The sequence below is a fragment of the Oncorhynchus tshawytscha genome, linkage group LG16 (genome assembly GCF_018296145.1).
Source record: "Oncorhynchus tshawytscha isolate Ot180627B linkage group LG16, Otsh_v2.0, whole genome shotgun sequence".
Classification (NCBI taxonomy): Eukaryota; Metazoa; Chordata; class Actinopteri; order Salmoniformes; family Salmonidae; genus Oncorhynchus; species Oncorhynchus tshawytscha.
Window position 1 is genome coordinate 36,428,708 of NC_056444.1, and position 21,874 is coordinate 36,450,581.

Sequence of the window (21,874 nt, forward strand, 5' to 3'; positions counted from 1 at the left end):
TGGACTCAGAGACTTAAGACCCAGATGCTTGGGAGATGTGTATGATTATAGACTTGAGACTCCGTTCCTCTCATAGTGCCATCCAAAGCTGGGGTCGAACCATGAGCGTATTGGTGGTGGGAGAAAGGACACTTTGGCTGAGCTTATCTAGCTTAACAGAAAGTGGACCTCATGGATGCCCGTGACACCCAGGGAGATGTTTACCGCCATGCGGCAGAAGCGAGACATGTGCAAAAAGGAAGGCGAAGCCTTTAACTTCTGCCTGCCCTGCAGACCTAGGCTCCGTGGCAGCCTGTCGGTTCCTGCATCTCGTCCCAGCCTCACAGCTGGGAGGGGCAACAAGCTGGCTTTGGGGGACTGAGGTACCCAGCTACACAGCAGTCTGCTAAGACTCAGGCTAGGACCTTGAAACAGGCCAAACCTGTAGCGAAGCAGTCTTACGCTGCAGCAAGGACACACCTTTCCATCCCTCCTACGGCTCTCTGACCTACCCACTCTCTCTTTGGGTTTAATGATTGATTACGGTTACGTAAAAACTATTTTTTTTAAATCTGTGTAGCAGCTCACTGCGTGACCAGGACAACAACCTCAACAACAGCAACATCTTGGACTACAGGAAACAGAGGGGCGAGCACACGCAACCCATTCACATCGATGGGGCTCTAGTGGAGCGGGTCGAGAGCTTCAAGTTCCTCGTGTCTACATCACTACGGAATTAACATGGTCCACACGCACCCACTCATGTTGTGAAGAGGGCACGACAGTACCTCCTTCACTCAGGAGGCTGAAAAGATTTGGCTTGGGCCCTCAAATCCTCAAAAGGTTCTACAGCTGCTCCATTGAGAGCATCTTGACGAGTTGCTTCAGCGCTTGGTATGGTAACTGCAAGACACCCAACCACAAGACACTACAGAGGGTGGTAAGAACGGCACAGTACATCACTGGCGCCGAGCTTCCTGCCATCCAGGACCTCTATACCAAGAAGGCCTGGAAAATGGTCAAAGCCTCCAGCCACCCAAGCCAAACACTGTTGTCTCTGCTGCGGCATGGCAAGCGGTACCAGTGCACCAAGTCTGAAATCAACAGGACCCTAAACAGCTTCTACCCCCAAGCTATAAGACTGCTAAACAAGAATGCTAAATATCTAATTAAATAGCTACCCGAACTACCTGCATTGACCCTTTTTTTTAACTAACTCTCTTGCACTGACTCTACCCACACATACTTACACCCCAACAAACAATACATACGCCCACACTGACGACACACGCCCACTCCTGCTACAGTTCCACATATGCTGCTGCAACAGCTCAGTATATCCTGTAGTCTAGTCACTTTCACTTTAGATACCTCAATTACCTCACACCCCTGAACATTGACTCAGTACTTCCTGTATACAGCCATTTTATTTCTACTCATTATTGTTATTAGTTATTCCTCGTGTCACAATATATATTTAAAAACCTTTATCTTTAACTTTGCATTGTTGGAAAAGGAGTTGTAAATAAGCATTTCTCTGTTAGTCTACACCAGGGGTCTCCAACCCTGTTCCTCGAGAGCTACTGTCCTGTAGGTTTTCACTCCAACCCTAATCCATCAGACCTGATTGTAATAATTAGCTGGTTGATAAGTTGAAATCAGGTTAGTTACAACTGGGGTTGGAGAGAAAACCTACAGGAGGGTAGCTCTCCAGGAACAGGGTTGGAGATCCCTGGTCTACACCTGTTGTTTACGATGCATGTTGCAAATAACATTTTATTTTATAGAATGTGGCACTCCGGTTTCCTGCCAGAGGTGCACTGCTACTCTGTACAAGTCAGGGGAGCCCTAACCACCCGCTCCCCTGTTCTACAGGACAGGTTTCCAGGGTTCACTCCAAGACAACTTATGGAGAACACTCGCCATTGAGATCAGTTAGTATAGTTATTATCTCAGGAACAGAGATCCACATTTTTTTTCTTGTGGTATTATTTTTTCTGCATTGTTGAGAAAGGCCGTAAGTACGCATTTCACTGTTAGTTTACACCGGTTATTGACAAAGCATGTGACAAATAAAATGTAATTTCAGGCCCAGACAACTATCTGGTACTCCAGAGTCCACAAAGCCTCAGCTTTTCCTCATCTAGTTTGTTACTGCGATTGGTTCATGCAACCGGGCGAGCGAGCAGCTGAGGAACCATCTTCACTCATGACAACACTCCTCCATGGTGCAGGTCCAAAGCAAACCAGTGATGCAGCCGTCCAACTGCCCATGATTTTTACCCCCCCCACAATAAAAGGCCTGCAACTCTAGGAAAATAGTGCCAAGCCTCTTCTGTTGTGGAGAAGTAGTAAGACTATAGAGATTGTTTCTCCCAACACTCTATTTTTCCATGGTCCTGTGCCACTGCAGTACTTTTGCACGGAGAGAAGGTTAATCTTGTCGAGGTCCATTTGCCATTTTCTCAGCATGCCAAGCTCCGAAGTATACAGTTTATCCATAATTGTGGTGCAGTCTCTTTGGGAGGCACGTCGCTTATGCACAGCCTCTAAACTTTTAGCTCATCCTGGGACATGACTATTGTGCTTACAATCCATTCACAGCAGCTCATAGTCTCTGAAAAGCGTGGAGAGGTCATATTGCTTCTTTCACTTTACTACTGCCCTTCCCCTTCGTGTCTAACGTATGGATGGACTGTGCTCTACCAGCACCTGTTCGTGGCAAAAGTCTGCCCAGAGGTTTTTCAGGTTAATATACCTAACCCCCATTTTTTGGCCCAGGTCGCTTTTTCCCCATTATTGCAACTTAGACCATACGGCTTTTCGCCAGTCGCCTTCCCCACCATTGTCCAATGTGTGCGTCTCGCACCCACTTGGATTGTAGGAGAGCTTGGGAGAGAGTGTCATGCTCTTCGCTCATTCTGCTATGACTTTCGGAAAGAGGGTGGGCCTTCTCTTTTTGACTGTATCCTTCCGAATCATGGAGACCATAATATTGATTTACAGTGCCATCGGAAAGTATTCAGACCCCTTGGCTTTTTCCACATTTTGTTACGTTACAGACTTATTAAATTACATTTTTAAAAATCCTCCATCTACACACAATACCCCATATTGAAAAAGATGAAACGGTTTAGAAATTTATGAAAATCTAGTAAAAATAAAATAAAAAATAAACGCTTAACATAAGTTTTCAGAACCTTTACTATCACTCCAAATTGAGCTCTGGTGCATCCTCTTTCCATTGATCATCCTTGAGATGTTTCTACAACTTGATTGGAGTCCACCGGTGGTAAATTCAATTGATTGGACATGATTTGAAAAAGCACACACCTGTCTATATCAGGTCCCACAGTTGACAGTGCATGTCAGAGCATAAACCAAGCCATGAGGTCAAAGGAATTGACTGTTGAGCTCCGAGACAGGATTTTATTTTTTTATTTTTTTATTTCACCTTTATTTAACCAGGTAGGCAAGTTGAGAACAAGTTCTCATTTACAATTGCGACCTGGCCAAGATAAAGCAAAGCAGTTCGACACATACAACAACACAGAGTTACACATGGAGTAAAAACAAACATACAGTCAATAATACAGTAGAAAAATAAGTTTATATACAATGTGAGCAAGTGAGGTGAGATAAGGGAGGTAAAGGCAAAAAAGGCCATGGTGGTGAAGTAAATACAATATAGCAAGTAAAACACTGGAATGGTTGATTTGCAGTGGAAGAATGTGCAAAGTAGAGATAGAAATAATGGGGTGCAAAGGAGCAAAATAAATACATAAATAAATAAATACAGGAGGGAAAGAGGTAGTTGTTTGGGCTAAATTATAGATGGGCTATGTACAGGTGCAGTAATCTGTGAGCTGCTCTGACAGCTGGTGCTTAAAGCTAGTGAGGGAGATAAGTGTTTCCAGTTTCAGAGAATTTTGTAGTTCGTTCCAGGCTTTGGCAGCAGAGAACTGGAAGGAGAGGTGGCCAAAGGAAGAATAGGTTTTGGGGGTAGTTGTCCACATATTCTAAGTCAGAGCCGTCCAGAGTAGTGATGTTGGACAGGCAGGCAGGAGCAGGCAGTGATCGGTTGAAGAGCATGCATTTAGTTTTACTTGCATTTAAGAGCAATTGGAGGCCACGGAAGGAGAGTTGTATGGCATTGAATCTCGCCTGGAGGGTTGTTAACACAGTGTCCAAAGAAGAGCCAGAAATACAGAATGGTGTCATCTACGTAGAGGTGGATCATAGACTCACCAGCAGCAAGAGTGACATCATTGATATATACAGAGAAGAGAGTCGGCCCAAGAATTGAACCCTGTGGCACCCCCATAGAGACTGCCAGAGGCCCGGACAATAGACCCTCCGATTTGACACACTGAACTCTATCAGATAAGTAGTTGGTGAACCAGGCGAGGCAATCATTTGAGAAACCAAGGCTGTCGAATCTGCCGATGAGAATGTGGTTATTGACAGAGTCAAAGGCCTTGGCCAGGTCAATGAATAGGGCTGCACAGTATTGTTTCTTATCAATGGCGGTTAAGATATCGTTTAGGATCTTGAGTGTGGCTGAGGTGCACCCATGACCAGATCTGAAACCAGATTGCATAGCGGAGAAGGTATGGTGGGATTCGAATTGGTCGGTAACCTGTTTGTCGACTTGGCTTTCGAAGACCTTAGAAAGGCAGGGTAGGATAGATATAGGTCTGTAGCAGTTTGGGTCAAGAGTGTCCCCCTCTTTGAAGAGGGGGATGACCGCAGCTGCTTTCCAATCTTTGGGAATCTCAGACGACACGAAAGAGCGGTTGAACAGGCTAGTAATAGGGGTGGCAACAATTTTGGCAGATAATTTTAGAAAGAAAGGGTCCAGATTGTCTAGCCCGGCTGATTTGTAGGGGTCCAGATTTTGCAGCTCTTTCAGAACATCAGCTGACTGGATCTGGGAGGAGAAATGGGGAAGGCTTGGGCGAGTTGCTGTGGGGGGTGCAGTGCTGTTGACCGGGGTAGGGGTAGCCAGGTGGAAAGCATGGCCAGCCTTAGAAAAATGCTTATTGAAATTCTCAATTATAGTGGATTTATCGGTGGTGACAGTGTTTCCTATCTTCAGTGCAGTGGGCAGCTGGGAGGAGGTGTTCTTATTCTCCATGGACTTTACAGCGTCCCAGAACGTTTTTGAGTTTGTGTTGCAGGATTGTGTCGAGGCACAGCACTTGGGAAGGGTACCAAAAAATGTCTGCAACACAGTGGCCTCCATCATTCTTACATGGAAGAAGTTTGGAACCACCAAGACTCTTCCTAGAGCTGGCCGCCCGGCCAAACTGAGCAATAGGGGGAGAAGGGCCTTGATCAGGGAGGTGACCAAGAACCCGATGGTCAATTTGACAGAGCTCTAGAGTTCCTCTGTGGAGATGGGAGAACCTTTGAGAAGGACAACAATCTCTGCAGCACTCCACCAGTTAGGCCTTTATGGTAGAGTGGCTAGACGGAAGCCACTCCTCAGTAAAAGGCACATGACAGCCCACTTGGGGTTTGCCAGAAAGCACCTAAAGACTCTCAAACGATGAGAAACAAGATTCTCTGGTCTGATGAAACCAAGGTTGAACTCTTCGGACTGAATGACAAGCGTCACGTCGGGAGGAAACCTGGCACCATCCTTACGGTGAAGCATGGTGGCAGCATCATGTTGTGGGGATGTTTTTCAGCAGCATGGACTGGGAAACTAGTCAGGATCGAGGCAAAGATGAAAGGCGCAAAGTACAGAGAGAGATCCTTGATGAAAACCTGCTCCAAAGCACTCAGGACCTCAGGACTCTAAGCATACAGTCAAGACAACGCAGGAGTGGCTTCAGGACAAGTCTCTGAATATCCTTGAGAGGCCCAGTCAGAGCCCGGAGTTGAACCCTGATTATGGCTGTGCAGTGACGCTCCCCATCCAACCTGAAAGAGCTTGAGAGGATCTGCAGAGAAAAATAGAAGAAACTTCCCAAATACAGGTGTGCCAAGCTTGTAGCGTCATACCCAAGAAGACTTGAGGCTGTAATCGCTGCCAAAGGTGCTTCAACAAAGTATGAGGAAAGGGTCTGAATACTTACGTAAATGGGTGATTTCACAGGGCGGCAGGTAGCCTAGTGGTTAGAGCGTTGCGCCAATAACCGAAAGGTTGCTGAATCCCAGAGCTGACAAGGTGAAAATCTGTCGTTCTGCCCCTGAACACAGCAGTTAATCCACTGTTCCCCGGTAGACCGTCACTGTTATTAAGAATTTGTTCTTAACTGACATGCCTAGTTAAATAAAATAAATAAAAATATCCTATAGAGGACTTCACCTCCTGGGCACTGTTTTTGGGACAGGTCTCATTATACTGAGATTTTAGCCATGTATTGGTCTTTCACTCACTTCATGAGGTTTTCCCAATGGGTTGTTTTCTGCACATCCTTGGCACACACTCCCTTAGTTAGGGGACCTCTGAGGGTCGCTATATTGGGACTCCCCTGGCGTGGCGTGTTTAACGATACGGGAGTTGGCCATATCCCCACATACCATATCAAACTTAAGTTTACCCCAGTTGTCTGATATTATGAGTGAGATATCTCACCACATTTCCCTGTTGGCAAGAGCGTGAGGACGAGAAGCAAGCATGGGGATGACCAGAGGGCGGGAGAGTGGCTCCTTTTATGGAAATGTGGGTCGCACCTCATTCACCACTCTGCCCGTCTCCAACAGACGTTTTCCATTCGTGCTTCCAAGAGAAAAGGCAGTACGAGAACCCCACAGGTGAGATCACACTCATAATATTGGAGAACCGGGATTGCCTCAAAGGGCACCGATTGGTAGATGTGTAAAACAAAACAAAAACAAGTACAATCCAGGTGTGAAAAGCTCTGAGACTTACTCAAAAAGACGCCGCTGTAATCACTGCCAAAGGTGTTTACAACAGTAATAACACAACAACATTTAGAAAAAAAAGTCAAGGAGCGTAAATACTTTCTGAAGGCACTGTAGATCTAGGATGCTTCCCTATATCCCTTATAGTGCTCATAGGTCTCTGTTCAAAAGTCATTCACTATAAAGGGAATAGGGTGCCATTTGGTACGCAAACCAGGGCCTTACATGTTATTAACAACTGTAATATGCATGTTCTCATGCGTCAGGTTTAGGGGAAGGCTGCTGCTACATTTACATTAGTAATTGAGCAGTGGCTCTTATCCTATTTAAAATACATAATATATGCCATTTAGCAGACTTTATTACACAAAGTGACTTAGAGAGTGTGCATACATTTTTATGTAAGGTGGCCCCAGTGGGAATCAAACCCACAAACATTGGTGTTGCAAGCACTATGCTCTACCGACTGAGCCACACAGGACCACCTCCTTTACTGATGTATGCTACAGTTATCTTTAGGGGAAAAAATGTAATACCCAGAGGCCCTTTCAATGACCAATAAACAGGGTCTAGGGCTCCAAATATCAGTGTCTGACAGTCACATTAATAACTTAAAATGAATTATTCAAATAAGCATTGGCTCAAATCCATCAAATACAAATAAAGCAGTTTTTCTCCCTCTCCGTTCCATTTTGCTCCAGCCTGGCCACCCAACGGGCACAAAAAGCAAAGGCACATTAACGACAAAATAAACCAAACTAAAATATAAATGAAACTCTGCCACCGCCGTCGCCGCACAGAGCCTGCTGATTACATTTCGACATCAAACATCTTAACTATTCCAAACTAAAAGGGGTTGAGGGGGACAGAGGGTGAGAGAAAGACTGAGAAAGAAGAGCAGCACAGAGAACTATCCCTCCACTGCCACCATCCGCAGCAATTAACAATGGAGCTGTTCTCACTCAGTGAATACACAGTCTCTACATTGTGTAAATCTGATATTCAGACCACTGAAAGATAATCCTTTTCCCTCCTCTCTTTTAATAGGAAGAGCTTAGAGACGAGAGAGAAGAGAGGGCCTCACAATGATCCATCATCTGCACCGCAGCGTTTCCTGGCAGATGCTGACACACTATAATCCACAGATCAACTGTACAAGGAAATTAGGGCCATAAAACAGAACGGAGCTCCTTTCTTCTTTTCAATTCTTTCCTCTTTGGAACCGTTTCTACAGGACGGAAGGGGGTGGGGGAAAGGGAGGAGGGAAGATGTGCTGCAGCTCCACCGACTAGGCTGAGGGAGAAAGTATTTTGTTTCCATGACAAGAGGTAAAGTGAGAACGAGAATGTAAAGGCGAACAGGGCCACAAGAGCTCAAATGAGAACGGAAGTTAAGGACGAGAGATTAAAAAAAAAGCTATATTATCCATTTAACATTTTGAATAATGCAGGGTTGCGGGCGTCTATTTGCATTGCAGATTCCACCTTTCCACCCCTCACCCTCTCCTTCCCTCCCGCCATTCTTTCATTCCTCTCCCTCTCTCACTCCCTGGCACAGAGTGGCCCTGCCTCAAGGTTAGCAGAAATAGACACTGTGTCTGTGTGTGCCACAGCGAGACAGGAGAGTCAGTCTGCCCATGCAAAGTAGGAGGTTATCTGCTGCTTCCGACTACTTGCTGCATAGCCAGGGTTCAAGGGTCACGGCGGCGCATAAACAAATAAAGCAAGGGTCACTAAACACATCCAACAACCCCTTAAAGCCATCCGCTCCTCGCTACGCTCTTCAAAGATAGACGTAGATGCATGTCAGATTACATATTTCTTCTTATAAAAGGACAAATTAAAGATTTGCGAAAATATATCTGAATTTCTCTGTGAACAATACTAAAGGGCACGGGAAAGGATCAGTGATGTCTAAAAATGATACGTTCCAAAATGAAGCATCTAAAGAAGAAAAGAAACTCGTTCTCTGGGATGTTTGCTTGTGCGTGTGTGTGTGTGTGTGTGTGTGTGTGTGTGTGTGTGCTTGAGTGAAAAAGTGTGAGAGTATGTTACAGTGGGAGCTGCTGTGTGTTATATACATGTTTCCCGTGAAACAGATAACAGGATGAAATGACATCTACTCCACTCTGGGTTTGTCTCAGAGAAAGAAAAAGAGAGAGAGAGAGCGTTAGACAGACAAGACAGGAGGGGTAAAAGGGGTATTCAGGAACCCTTGGAGCCAAAAACAGAAGTTGAGATGACAGAAGTGCCACAAAAGAATAGGCACATCAAGACAAGCAATTTCAACGCAAGTGCTTGTGTGCGCTTGCTCACTCGCAAGCGTACGTCTCGACATGAGGGGCCTATTTTGAGTTAGTGATCCAAAACCATCACTGGAGGCTCCTCAGTCTTTCTGACAGCCAGGCCCCCTCTCACTGGGTCCTCTGTCTGTCTGTGGCATCACACATGTTTATTCACTACTTATTACAGTGATATTGCAAACAGTAAAAGAGAGACACGAAAAGAGTAAGAAAGAGGAAGGAGCCAGGCCCAGCCAATTGGAATTAGTTTTCCTCATAAAAGGGTTTTATTACAGAGAAATATTCCTCAGCACCTCAGCACCCCCCCCCCCCCTCCTATCTTCTCAGATGATCCCACAGGTGAAGAAGCTGGATGTGGAGGTTCTGGTCTGCAGTTGTGAGGCCGGTTGGGTGTACTTCCAGATTCTCTAAAATGATGTTGGAGGCGGCATATGGTAGAGAAATGAGGATTCAGTTCTCTGGCAACAGCGCTGTTGCACATTCCTGCAGTAGGCATGCCAATTGCACGCTCCCACAAAACTTGAAACATCTGTGTTGTGTGACAAAACTGCACAAACTGTAAGAAATTGTCTCAGGGAAGCTCATCTGTGTGCTCATAGTCCTCACCAGGGTCTTGACCTGACTGCAGTTTGGCATTGTAACACGCTTCAGTGGGCAAATGTTCATCTTCGATGGCCACTGGCACACTGGAGAAGTTTGCTCTTCACAGATGAAACCCGGTTTCAACTGTACCGGGCAGATGGCGTGTATAATGGCGTTTGGACGCGCGGTTTTCTGATGTCAATGTTGTGAACAGAGTCCCCATGGTGGCGGTGGGGTTGTGGTATGGGGCAGGCATAAGCTACGGACAATGCACAGAATTGCATTTTATCAATGGCAATTTGAAACGCGCAGAAATACTGTGACGAGATCCTGAGGCTCATTGTCGTGACATTCATCCGGCACCATAACCTCATGTTTCAGCATGATAACGCACAGCCCCATGTCGCAAGAATATGTACATAATTCCTGGAAGCTGAAAATGTCCCAGTTCTTCCATGGCCTGCATACTCGCCAGACATGTCACCCATTGAGCATGTTCGGGATGCTCTTGATCGACGTCTACGACAGCGTGTTCCAGTTCCAACCATTATCAGCGTGTTCCAGTTCCAACCATTATCCAGCAACTTCACACAGCCATTGAAGAGGAGTGGGGCAACATTCCACAATCAACAGCCTGATCAACTTTGCGAAGGAGGTGAGTCAAATAGTGGTCATACCAGATACTGACTGGTTTTCTGATCCACGCCTCTACCTTTTTCTAAAGATATATGTGACCAACAGTGGCATATCTGTATTCCCAGTCATGTGAAGTCCATAGATTAGGGCCTAATGAAAAGATTTCAATTGACTGATTTCCTTATATAAATACTCAGCAGAAATTGTTGCAAGTTAAGTTAATATTTTTGTTCAGTGTAGCTACGGTACATAGCTAAACAAAGACATACAGAGAGAGACAGAGATAGACAGTCACACACATCGGTACACTCACCTATGAGTGCTTCAAAGCAGTTGGCCATGGCATGTCTCAGGTCTGACTCCCTACAGAGGTCTGGGCCGTGGGCATACAGCATGAAGCGATCCAACTCCAGTTTCTGGCAAAGCATGAAACATACCAACACATACAGTTACAACCATGCAATACTAGGAAAAGCAACCGTTCACTGACCTATTGGTCCAGCTTGGAACATTTTCTACTAGCGTGGTCTGAAAGTCCGCTAGCCTGAAGCTAGTACTTATCTTAATATAACACTTTCGCTGTTATATGATAACGGTTTCTCCTGATGGTATTTTGACTATGACAACTACACATTGGCCACTTCGATGTTTACCTGATACAGCGACCGGCCAGGTGGTGATTTTTTGGGGTTGAAAAGGTTCAGATTTCGCCAGTCCGAGTGACTCTATACTGTTCTGTTCTGCATGACACTCAACTACAGTAAAAGGTCTGTAGTCTGTAGGAGAGAGAGGGAGACAGCTGTGCCCTGATCTGTAAGCTCTCACTGTGTGGGCCCTGGCCAAAAGTAGTGCACTATATAGGGAATAGGGTGCCACTTGGGATGCAAACAACAGACAGGACACTTGGGATGCAGCAACAGACAGGAGCATTTAGAAGAGGGGACAGTCACAGGACAGATAATCATGACTTAAAACTGATAAATCATAGGGCTGACCTTCATTCTACTGGAGGGACAGGGATCGCATAGGGAGGGCCATGGTAGAGACCAGCCTGTCACTGGCTGGCAGCCTGTCACATCTCAAACGCAATATGCAGGTCCCAAATGGCACCCTATTCTCTATACGGTGCACTACTTTTAAACCAGAGCTTATGGGCCTTGATCAAAATGAGTGCACTAAATGAGGAATAGGGTGCCATTTACGAGTCATATTCGTTTGTTTTCATCTCAAATATTATCAATCTTCTCAAATAAGTGACCTGTGCATTTGTTTCTATATTAACAATTTGTGCAGTCTTATTTTCCAGTTGATATCAAGTATTGTTTGTAGTAATAGCAATGTAGCTACTTTACCAAATTAAAATTAAAATACATGACTATGCATCAACAACTTCAGACAATTCATTAATTAGAAAGATAAACGTGATAATTACATTTGGAAGGGAAAAAATGTTATATAAATACTTGGCCTCACTAACTTACAGGGAACTTGCTGTTCGACTTTCAAGTTTTACAAGTGAAGTGTCGGCTTACGCCTGTTGCTTTCTGAAAACATTTTTCAAGAGATAATTACAAGTGTTCTTGTGCAGAGAAGGAGTAGATGTTTCGCTGGCTTAGGAAGAACTGGGAAACAACTTGGCAACCGTTGCATATTGTATCACACTCACTTTCCCGTAAATGGCAAATTGAAACGAGCCAAAGTGCCTCTAAGTCCCAAACAGCATCCTATTGCCCTAAGTAGTGTACTACTTTTTACCAGGACCCATAGGGCTCTGGTCAAAAGTAGTGCACTATATAGGGGTATTGGGTGCCACTTGGGATTCATGCACCCAGCGATAGCGTTAACATGAATGCAAGCAGCTGCATCTTGGTATTCAGGGGGGAGCAACATGAAAGATTAAAGATTTAATTGCTTTTCTCCACATCATGGGATGATTAGTGTTCTTTCTCCAACAACAGTGCCAGTAGTATGGTAGGCAGGGGTGTTTGCCGTGTTTTTGGCAATACGCTGTTGCCACAGGAGAGGGGCCGAGAGGTGTGTGTGTTTTGTGTGTGTGTGTGTGAGCTTGGTAATATGCTGCTGCTTCAGGAGAGTGGCATCTCGGAATGGTGGAAGTTGGGAATGGTCCCTAGGGAACCTGCAACACTAATACTAGACCTGAAGAACAACAACCTTTTAACTCTAATTACAGACAGAAGAGAGAAGTGAGAGAGAAAGAGAGAGACAGAGATGGAGAGGGGGGGGGGAGAGACAGAATTACTTCTCTCCCCTGTGGACTCTTACAAGAAAGTTATAAAGGAGAGGCAGAAACAATAAAAACAGGTTTCTATCCATCGTTGTGGTGAACACTCTCTTATTGCTGCTCATATCCACACTCTGTGACCTTTAGAGTAGAACCGTCTTAGGCTGTGTTTGAAATGGCACCCTATCCCCTACAAATCCTTTATTTTTAAGATGATCTACAAATAATCTTGCATCATAAATAACTACTCAATATTATTCGTAGATCAGTCAGTCGGTCACAATTTACCCATGACACATCACGGTTTTGATGCACTCAAACATGGCCAATTAACATAAGTTGTAGCAAGAAAAATGTGCAGCAACAAGCTCCAACAGAAATGTCTAAAGCAATCATTTCAAACCTTGCTGATATTTGTAGACGATCACATATCTCTCTCTACTATGCGTGGGAATACTTTGGGACAAATGCCCTAATTTAAAATCACTTGGAGCTGATTTGCAAATGTGTTTTTATAGTCTTGGGTCCAAAAATAAAATAAAAAATGAAAACTTAAGTGAAATAAAATTAACAGTGGGCTGCCAGTTGGGGAATTTTGCCCTACATAGTGAACTACTTGACCAGATCCCCATTGGCCCTGTTCAAAAGTATTGCACTATGGTCCGGTTTCCCAGACACAGACTAAGCCTAGTCCAGGATTTAAACATATGTTCAATGGAGAATCTCCATTGAATACACTTCTTAGTCCAGGACTAGTGTGAAATAATTTTCCTGGAAACTGTCCCTAAAAAGTCTCACCTTTGCTAGCATGGCCAGGTGCTGGTTCTGTACAATGGCCGTTCTGTAGGTGGCGAGCCCTCCTTCCTCCAGACTGGGGAACAGGTAGTACAGATGAACACTGTGGCGACAGGAAACATAAACAGAGTCGTTAGATCCAAGATGGCTGACGATGTGTCACAATCTCACAGATCCCCAGCTGTGTGCAGGCAACCAACCAGAGACCCATTAGATCTGACATGGCCAACGATGGGACACAGATCCCCAGCTGTGTGCAGGCAACCAAAGACTTGTTATTATCCAAGGTGGCTGACCATGGGTCACAGTTCGGGCTGGGCGATATATCGAATTAACGGCATGTTTCAGATGCCTGTATCGCAGAACCTGTATCGCAGAATTTCATTTTTAGGAACGTTTTGTCTTTTTGGTGTCCTCTCCTCTCCACTGTGTACATTCCCACTTGCAGACACCAAGCCCCTCCATCTGCCACTAACAAAGACAAAAGATAACTTCTTCCTCTCGGACAAGCAGTTTAAACTCGCTATTTGCATTTTACGTTTGTTCCAACAGAATCGGTCATATGGACAGCGAAACGCTATTTTACTGTAATTAGGTGAAAACATAAAAATGTTATCATCAGAAAGGTTGTCTCAACTCCCAAAATGTAGAACAGAGAAGTGCGTACTAAAATGAGAGTACCAATAAACATAATTGTGGAAAATTCATGCTCAGTTTGTCGCGCGCAGTGCCACACATTTTGGTCACAGACTTATGTGCTAGCTGTCCAGTTTGTGTTTCATAAATGTACAATGAGCAAAAAAATACATTTATATAAGGAATTAGCAACCTGTTCTCATTCTGATAAATAACTATTTTCTTATAAGGTAGGCCAATTGATTTCAATATCTGAACAAACTGAGCAGGCTGTTAAAAATAGTTGGAATATGGAAAGGAGAGTGTATTCGTAACAGTTCAACTGTTCTACATTGTTAGCAAGCAAATAGATCCAAATTGGCTAGACTTGAAATAGAATGTTTAGCTGGCTACTCACTAGCACTTGGGCTTGTGCTCGAGATATTGTTTGAGACCCGAGTTCATTTTCTATAAAGTCTGCTATAAGAAGTTGGTCATTATTAGTGGATGTGCATTGTGAATGGTTCTTGTTACATTTGCAACAAAAAGGGCATTTTCATAGACAGACTTGAAATCCCGATCAGTGATTGTTAAACAATTTACATAAAATAATACATTTATTAGTGGGCCTTATGGTTGTAGAAGGCTAATATTTAGCTTAGTTACAATTCCACAGGCCCTGCATTCATTAGATTATTGCTGACTGTTTGAAATGCAGTGTATTGACCTTTAATTGTATAACAAAGCTTATTTCGAGAAAACAGAGCATTGTTGGAAAAGGACCTGTAAGTAAAGCATTTCACTGTTAGTCTAAACCTGTAGTTTACGACGCATGTGACAAATAAAATATTATACTTTCAATATTTTGTTTTCTAGCCATGATAATAAATAAATAAATAAAAATCAGCATCTAGGTTAACAATGAAAGTCTATCAGTTTTCCAGTGTATTTAAATGCAACAGTTTTTCTAGAATGCATTGTCCACTGGGCAGCACAGGTGTGAGAGCTTACAGTATGTGGTTGTTTGTGATACATCTCGACAATAAGAAGAGGACAAGGACGGAGAGAGGTGAAGGAGAAGAGAGGAGGGATCAAACTTAAAAAAGAACTTGGTAAGAAGTGTTAAGCCTTGACATTTTTAAAGGGACCGTAGGTAGGTACGCATGTGGTGAATAGATGAAGCATTAAATGGCCATGAAAGATCTCAAGATCTCTCATCTCAAATCAGCGAGCTTACTCTGTAACACTTCAATATTCTATATATCCCCGGCTCCTGATAGTCGAGTTCTAAAAATGTTCAATCCAGCAGACAGCAGTAGTATTGCTATATAGTAGCAATATATACATACTGTATATATTCACAGTAGCAGTCAAAAGTTTGGACACACCTACTCATTCAAGGGTTTTTCTTTATTTGTACTATTTTCTACATTGTAAAACAATAGTGAAGATATCACAACTATGAAATAACACATATGTAATCATGTAGTAACCGAAAAAGTGTTAAACAAATCAAAATATATTTGATTTGAGATTCTTCAAAGTAGTCACCCTTTGCCTTGATGGCAGCTTTGGGATTATGGTTCCAGTTGGGACACAGCCGAGGTATCTAGGTAGAGTTGCAGCGACAATGTCAATGTAGTAATAATAGCACCATGTCATTAGTGGTGTGGCAGTGCAAGCTGAGTGGTGCCTGGACCACAGCGTTCTCCTCTCACCTGGGAGTGACTCAGTCAATAACACACGCGCAACATTCTCATAGCTAACTGCTAGTTGTCATGGAGAATTTCAGCAGGCCCTATGAAAAGAGCTATGGTGAAATTACAACCGAATACCCAATTAGGGGGAAATCACAGACTAGAATAAAGAGGAGGAGAGGGGGGAGAAGAGGGGGAGTTGTCGCCATGTTCGATTAGCGGAGGCGTCCGTCAAAGAAAGAGAAAAAGAGCGAGGGAGCTGACGGACGTAAATCTCACCTGGTGAGAAACTCCACGACGGCGTCGCCGAGAAACTCTAGCCGCTCGTTGTGATTGATCCTGAAAAGAGAGAGAGAAAAAAATGATGTAAGAGACATGAAGGCAGAGAGGAGAGAGAGGTGTTTATTAGGTCTCAGTCTATCGTATATGAGACATTTACACAGGAACCACAGGTCTCAGACAGACCAAATCAACACAATCTGACAAATACCAGGGGTGAAAATCCAATAGCGACCTGAAATATGGCCTGTACATGTTTGAATCAAGTTTATTCATTCTTCTCAGGTGTATTCATTCAGCCTCAAACTTTCACAAATCTATAGCACACAATGCAAAGGTGTTAGAGAATAAAAATGGCCCCTGGCGTCAGAGATTGGTGATGATGCTTAAGCTCACTCATGGAACTAAGTGCAGGGCCAAACCGTACTAGGTCATAGCAAAACAGCAACCGCTTGGCATAGGGACATTGCATTCGCTAGGTATACACTACCGGTCAAAAGTATTAGAACACCTATTTATTCAAGGGTTTTTAATTATTTTTACTATTTTCTACATTGTAGAATAATAGGAAAGACATCAAAACTATGAAATAATACATATGGAATCATGTACAGTGGTTGCTCCACTAAAAGTTTTGCAATTATGCTGCGGGACTTAAGAGGTCATTTGTGGTTTAGTACGATACCCTGCGTCACCACTTCATTGCTCCAGACCAGCACAAGGGGGAGTTAGAGCACTGATTATGCTCTTGGGTTCTACTGTGTCTCTGACAATGAATGGGCGACATAAACCTAAATAGAAACAGATAATTGTGCACGACTTCAGTATTACTTAATAAAACTGATGTTACACAAAGGTTTTGATTATTTTATTTTGAATGGATTATTTTGCTCTTACTGTAGTACTCTCCCGACCAGTCATGTTGTACAGCGCCTGAGTGGAGCAACGGTCTAAGATACTGCATAGCAGTGCAAGCTGTGTTGTCACAGATGCTGGTTCAATACCCATGCGGTCCTTGTCTGGGAGACCCATGAGATGACTCTAGGTTTTTGGTTTCTCTCCCTCTAAAAACAGAAATAAATAATTTTAAATAACAAATTGGCTTTATTTACAAATTAGTAACATTGTCTCACCCCATGTTCAAGAATGGCCTTTTTCCTTCTCATTTTACGTTATTTGAAAACAAAATCTTTATATAAGTTATATAAAAAAAAACTCCTTGGATATTCTCACAGATATATGTTAACCCTGTTATTAGCAGGACAATATATATTGTTCATGGCTCCCGAGTGGCGCACATTGGGATTGCCTTGCAGTTCTCCAGCTGTTTCCACCGAAACACTGGTGGGCGTTCAAGGCACAAGGGCAGGGGGCACGGGATGGGCCGCAGAGCCGTGCACAGAAGACGGACCGAGCCCATGGGGAAGGGAGGAGGGGGGGGTGGACCCCACTGGGTAGCAGGGATCAACACAAACTTCTTATGGCTGCAGGGGCAGTATTGAGTAGCTTGAAAGGTGCACAGAGGTGCCCAGAGTAAACGGCCTGCTCCTCAGTCATAGTTGCTAATATATGCATAATATTATTAGTATTGGATAGAAAACACTCTGAAGTTTCTAAAACTGTTTGAATTATGTCTGTGAGTATAACAGAACTCAAATGGCAGGCAAAAACCTGAGAAGAAATCCAACCAGGAAGTGAGAAATCTGAGGTTGGTCGATTTTCAACTCATCGCCTATTGAAAACACAGTAGGATATGGATCTGCTTGCACTTCCTACGGCTTCCACTAGATGTCAACAGTCTGTAGAACCTTGAATGGAGCTTCTACTGTGATGTGGAGCCGGATGGGAGCTGTTTGAGTCAGTGGTCTGGCAGAGAGCCAGGTCCTGGTCATGCGCATACCACGTGATATCTTCCTGCGTTCCGTTCCTCCTCAAGACACAAAGGAATTCTCCAGTTGGAACTTTATTGAAGATTTATGATAAAAACATCCTAATGATTGATTCTGTACTTAGTTTGAAATGTTTCTTCGACCTGTAATATAACTTTGAAGTTTTTGTCCGAATAAATGGTCAACCAGCACCAGCGTTTGGATAGGTGTACCAAACGCGCTAACAAAAGTAGCTAATTGGACATAAATAATGGACATTATCAAACAAATCAAACATTTATTGTGGACCTGGGGTTCCTGGGAGTGCATTCTGATGAAGATCATCAAAGGGAATATTTATCATGTAATTTCTGGTTTATGTTGACTCATTTTATTATATTTCTGAGCGCTGTCTCAGACTATTGCATGGTTTGCTTTTTCCGTAAAGTTTTTTTTTAAATCTGACACAGCGGTTGCATTAAGGAGAGGTATATCTATAATTCCATGTGTATAACTTGTATTATCATCTACATTTATGATGAGTATTTCTGTTGAATGATGTGGCTATGCAAAATCACTGGATGTTTTTGGAACTAGTGAACGTAACGCGCCAATGTAAACTCAGATTTTTTGATATAAATATTAAGTTTATCAAACAAAACACACATGTATTGTGTAACATGAAGTCCTATGAGTGTCATCTGATGAAGATCATCAACGGTTAGTCATTAATTTTATCTCTATTTGTGCTTTTTGTGACTGCTCTCTTTGGCTGGAAAAAATGGCCTGTGTTTTTCTGTGGCTTGGTGGTGACCTAACATAATCGTTTGTGGCGCATTCACTGAAAAGCATATTTGAAATCGGACACTGTGGTGGTCACAAGATTACCTTTAAAACAGTATAAGAAACATATATGTTTGAGGAATTTTAATTATGAGATTTCTGTTGTTTTGAATTTGGCGCCCTGCACTTTCAATGGCTGTTGTCATCTCATCCCTTTAATGGGATTGCAGCCCAAAGAGGTTTTAATTAAGGGGCATTGCACTAATAATGGTGCTGACTAGGGAAACAGTCCCGCTGTTCTTAGTGCCAGTCTGCACGTTCAAACTAAAACAATGTAACTAATAATGCCGTGAAAAATGCCCCTTAGATATGAATTCGGAGGGCAGATATGGTTAAATATTCAAGCATTAGACATAAACCGAAATGGATTTAATGAAAAATGACATGAAAAGCAAACATTTGTAAATCCCAAACTCTAAAAGAAATTGGAAAGGTAGATACAAATTATTGGTGACATTGTGGATACAATAAAGAATGTAAACAAGATCTAAACAAGATGCTGTGTTTTTAATTACAGTAGTGATGGCCAGCTGGTGACATTTTGAAAACAAGATTTCAAACACTTGTAGCCCGATTAGCAGGACAATAGACTCTTTATAGCCCGGCTACTGTAGGTGGGAACATCCCCCTACCTGCAAAAAAATGACATTGCGACCAAAGAGAAGAGACAAAATGGACATCGTTTTCATTAAGCCAGCTTCTTTCTATGGTGTTACCCGTTCCAAAGTTAGGACAGTAACCACAAGAGGATTTGAAAATGAGCCTGAGAGAATCACCAAAACTAAAGGTATTTTGGTTTCAGTGCATTTTCTTTCAAAACCTCTTTATATAGCCTATCAATGTGTAGGCACACTCTGTAATAAAATAGATAATTAAATAAAGGTTTAAAAAAATAGATCATACAAACATGCCGACAACCACCCTTGGAGATCAGTGGACAAAATGCTGGACAACGGGCCGTACCGAAATGTTGGAGTCCCTTTTAATTCAGATTAGTTCCTATCATAGGCCACTGTAATCGATGGGGGCTCAGGGCAGTACCATTCTGCTCATCTGATGAAGGTGCACATGGATCAGATTCAAACTTTGAACACAGAGATTGAGACATTGAAGTCAGACCAGCAGAAAGAGAAACATTATAGGAGGGCAGAGAAAGGGCGACAGCTAATGCATTGGCCCAGAGCCAGGCGGCATTGGCGGAGAGACAGGCTGAGAATGGCGCATTGAAGAGGGCGAGGAACGAGATGGGAGTCACAATCCATGCCAGGCACACCTGTGAGCTCTGGAACTCCACCTCCGACAGGCAGAGTCAACATACAGTACGGGTTCATCAGGTTGTTGGTTCACCCTGACATTTCCACTCCTCTTCTGACAACAGAATTTGACCAACTGCTGACCAGGCAAAGCAAGGGCCATCCGGACTGTTATGCTGTTCTGCTATAGCCTAATAAACAAATGCAGGTGGCTTGTATCTTCAAAATGCTTTACATGCGTTATTATCCACATGTAAAAGCATACACAAACAAAAGCATTGTTGCTTACTGAAAAAAACACTTTCAAACACACACAGTCACATTGTACAGTGCCATTATGGCTATTAGCAGGGATATACACTGCTTAAAAAAATAAAGGGAACACTTAAACAACACAATGTAACTCCAAGTCAATCACACTTCTGTGAAATCAAACTGTCCACTTAGGAAGCAACACTGATTGACAATAAATTTCAAATGCTGTTGTGCAAATGGAATAGACAACAGGTAGAAATTATAGGCAATTAGCAAGACACCCCCAATAAAGGAGTGGTTCTGCAGGTGATTAACCACAGACCACTTCTCAGTTCCTATGCTTCCTGGCTGATGTTTTGGTCACTTTTGAATGCTGGCAGTGCTTTCACTCTAGTGGTAGCATGAGACGGAGTCTACAACCCACACAAGTGGCTCAGGTAGTGCAGCTCATCCAGGATGGCACATCAATGCGAGCTGTGGCAAGAAGGTTTGCTGTGTCTGTCAGCGTAGTGTCCAGAGCATGGAGGCGCTACCAGGAGACAGGCCAGTACATCAGGAGACGTGGAGGAGGCCGTAGGAGGGCAACAACCCAGCAGCAGGACCGCTACCTCCGCCTTTGTGCAAGGAGGAGCAGGAGGAGCACTGCCAGAGCCCTGCAAAATGACCTTCAGCAGGCCGTGCATGTGTCTGCTCAAATGGTCAGAAACAGACTCCATGAGGGTGGTATGAGGGCCCGACGTCCACAGGTTGGGGTTGTGCTTACAGCCCAACACCATGCAGGACGTTTAGCATTTGCCAGAGAACACCAAGATTGGCAAATTCGCCACTGGCGCCCTGTGCTCTTTACAGATGAAAGCAGGTTCACACAGAACACATGTGACAGACGTGACAGTCTGGAGACGCCGTGGAGAACGTTCTGCTGCCTGCAACATCCTCCAGCATGACTGGTTTGGTGGTGGGTCAGTCATGGTGTGGGGTGGCATTTCTTTGGGGGGCCGCACAGCCCTCCATGTGCTCGCCAGAGGTAGCCTGACTGCCATTAGGTACCGAGATGAGGTCCTCAGACCCCTTGTGAGACCATATGCTGGTGCGGTTGGCCCTGGGTTCCTCCTAATGCAAGACAACGCTAGACCTCATGTGGCTGGAGTGTGTCAGCAGTTCCTGCAAGAGGAAGGCATTGATGCTATGGACTGGCCCGCCCTTTCCCCAGACCTGAATCCAATTGAGCACATCTGGGACATCATGTCTCGCTCCATCCACCAACGCCACGTTGCACCACAGACTGTCCAGGAGTTGGCAGATGCTTTAGTCCAGATCTGGGAAGAGATCCCTCAGGAGACCGTCCGCCACCTCATCAGGAGCATGCCCAGGCGTTGTAGGGAGGTCATACAGGCACGTGGAGGCCACACACACTACTGAGCCTCATTTTGACTTGTTTTAAGGACATTACATCAAAGTTGGATCAGCCTCTAGCGTGGTTTTCCACTTTAATTTTGAGTGTGACTCCAAATCCAGACCTCCATGGGTTGATCAATTTGATTTCCATTGATAATTTGTGTGTGATTTTGTTGTCAGCACAATCAACTATGTAAAGAAAAGAGTATTTAATAAGAATATTTCATTAATTCAGATCTAGGATATGCTATTTTAGT

General features: G+C 43.8%; 1 protein-coding gene across 6 annotated transcripts in view; it reads right to left on the minus strand.

The window, feature by feature from the left end:
- The window catches only part of drosha (drosha ribonuclease III), a 210,622-nt gene that overhangs the window by 156,199 nt on the left and 32,549 nt on the right, over window positions 1-21,874 (minus strand). For all 6 annotated transcript variants that reach the window (XM_042299140.1, XM_042299138.1, XM_042299137.1 and 3 more), the window contains exons 19-21: window positions 16,004-16,063; window positions 13,416-13,515; window positions 10,689-10,791 (exon numbers count right to left, since the gene is read on the minus strand). In XM_042299140.1, coding sequence (XP_042155074.1) covers window positions 10,689-10,791; window positions 13,416-13,515; window positions 16,004-16,063 — 263 coding nt within the window. The remainder of the gene's footprint in view (window positions 1-10,688; window positions 10,792-13,415; window positions 13,516-16,003; window positions 16,064-21,874) is intronic.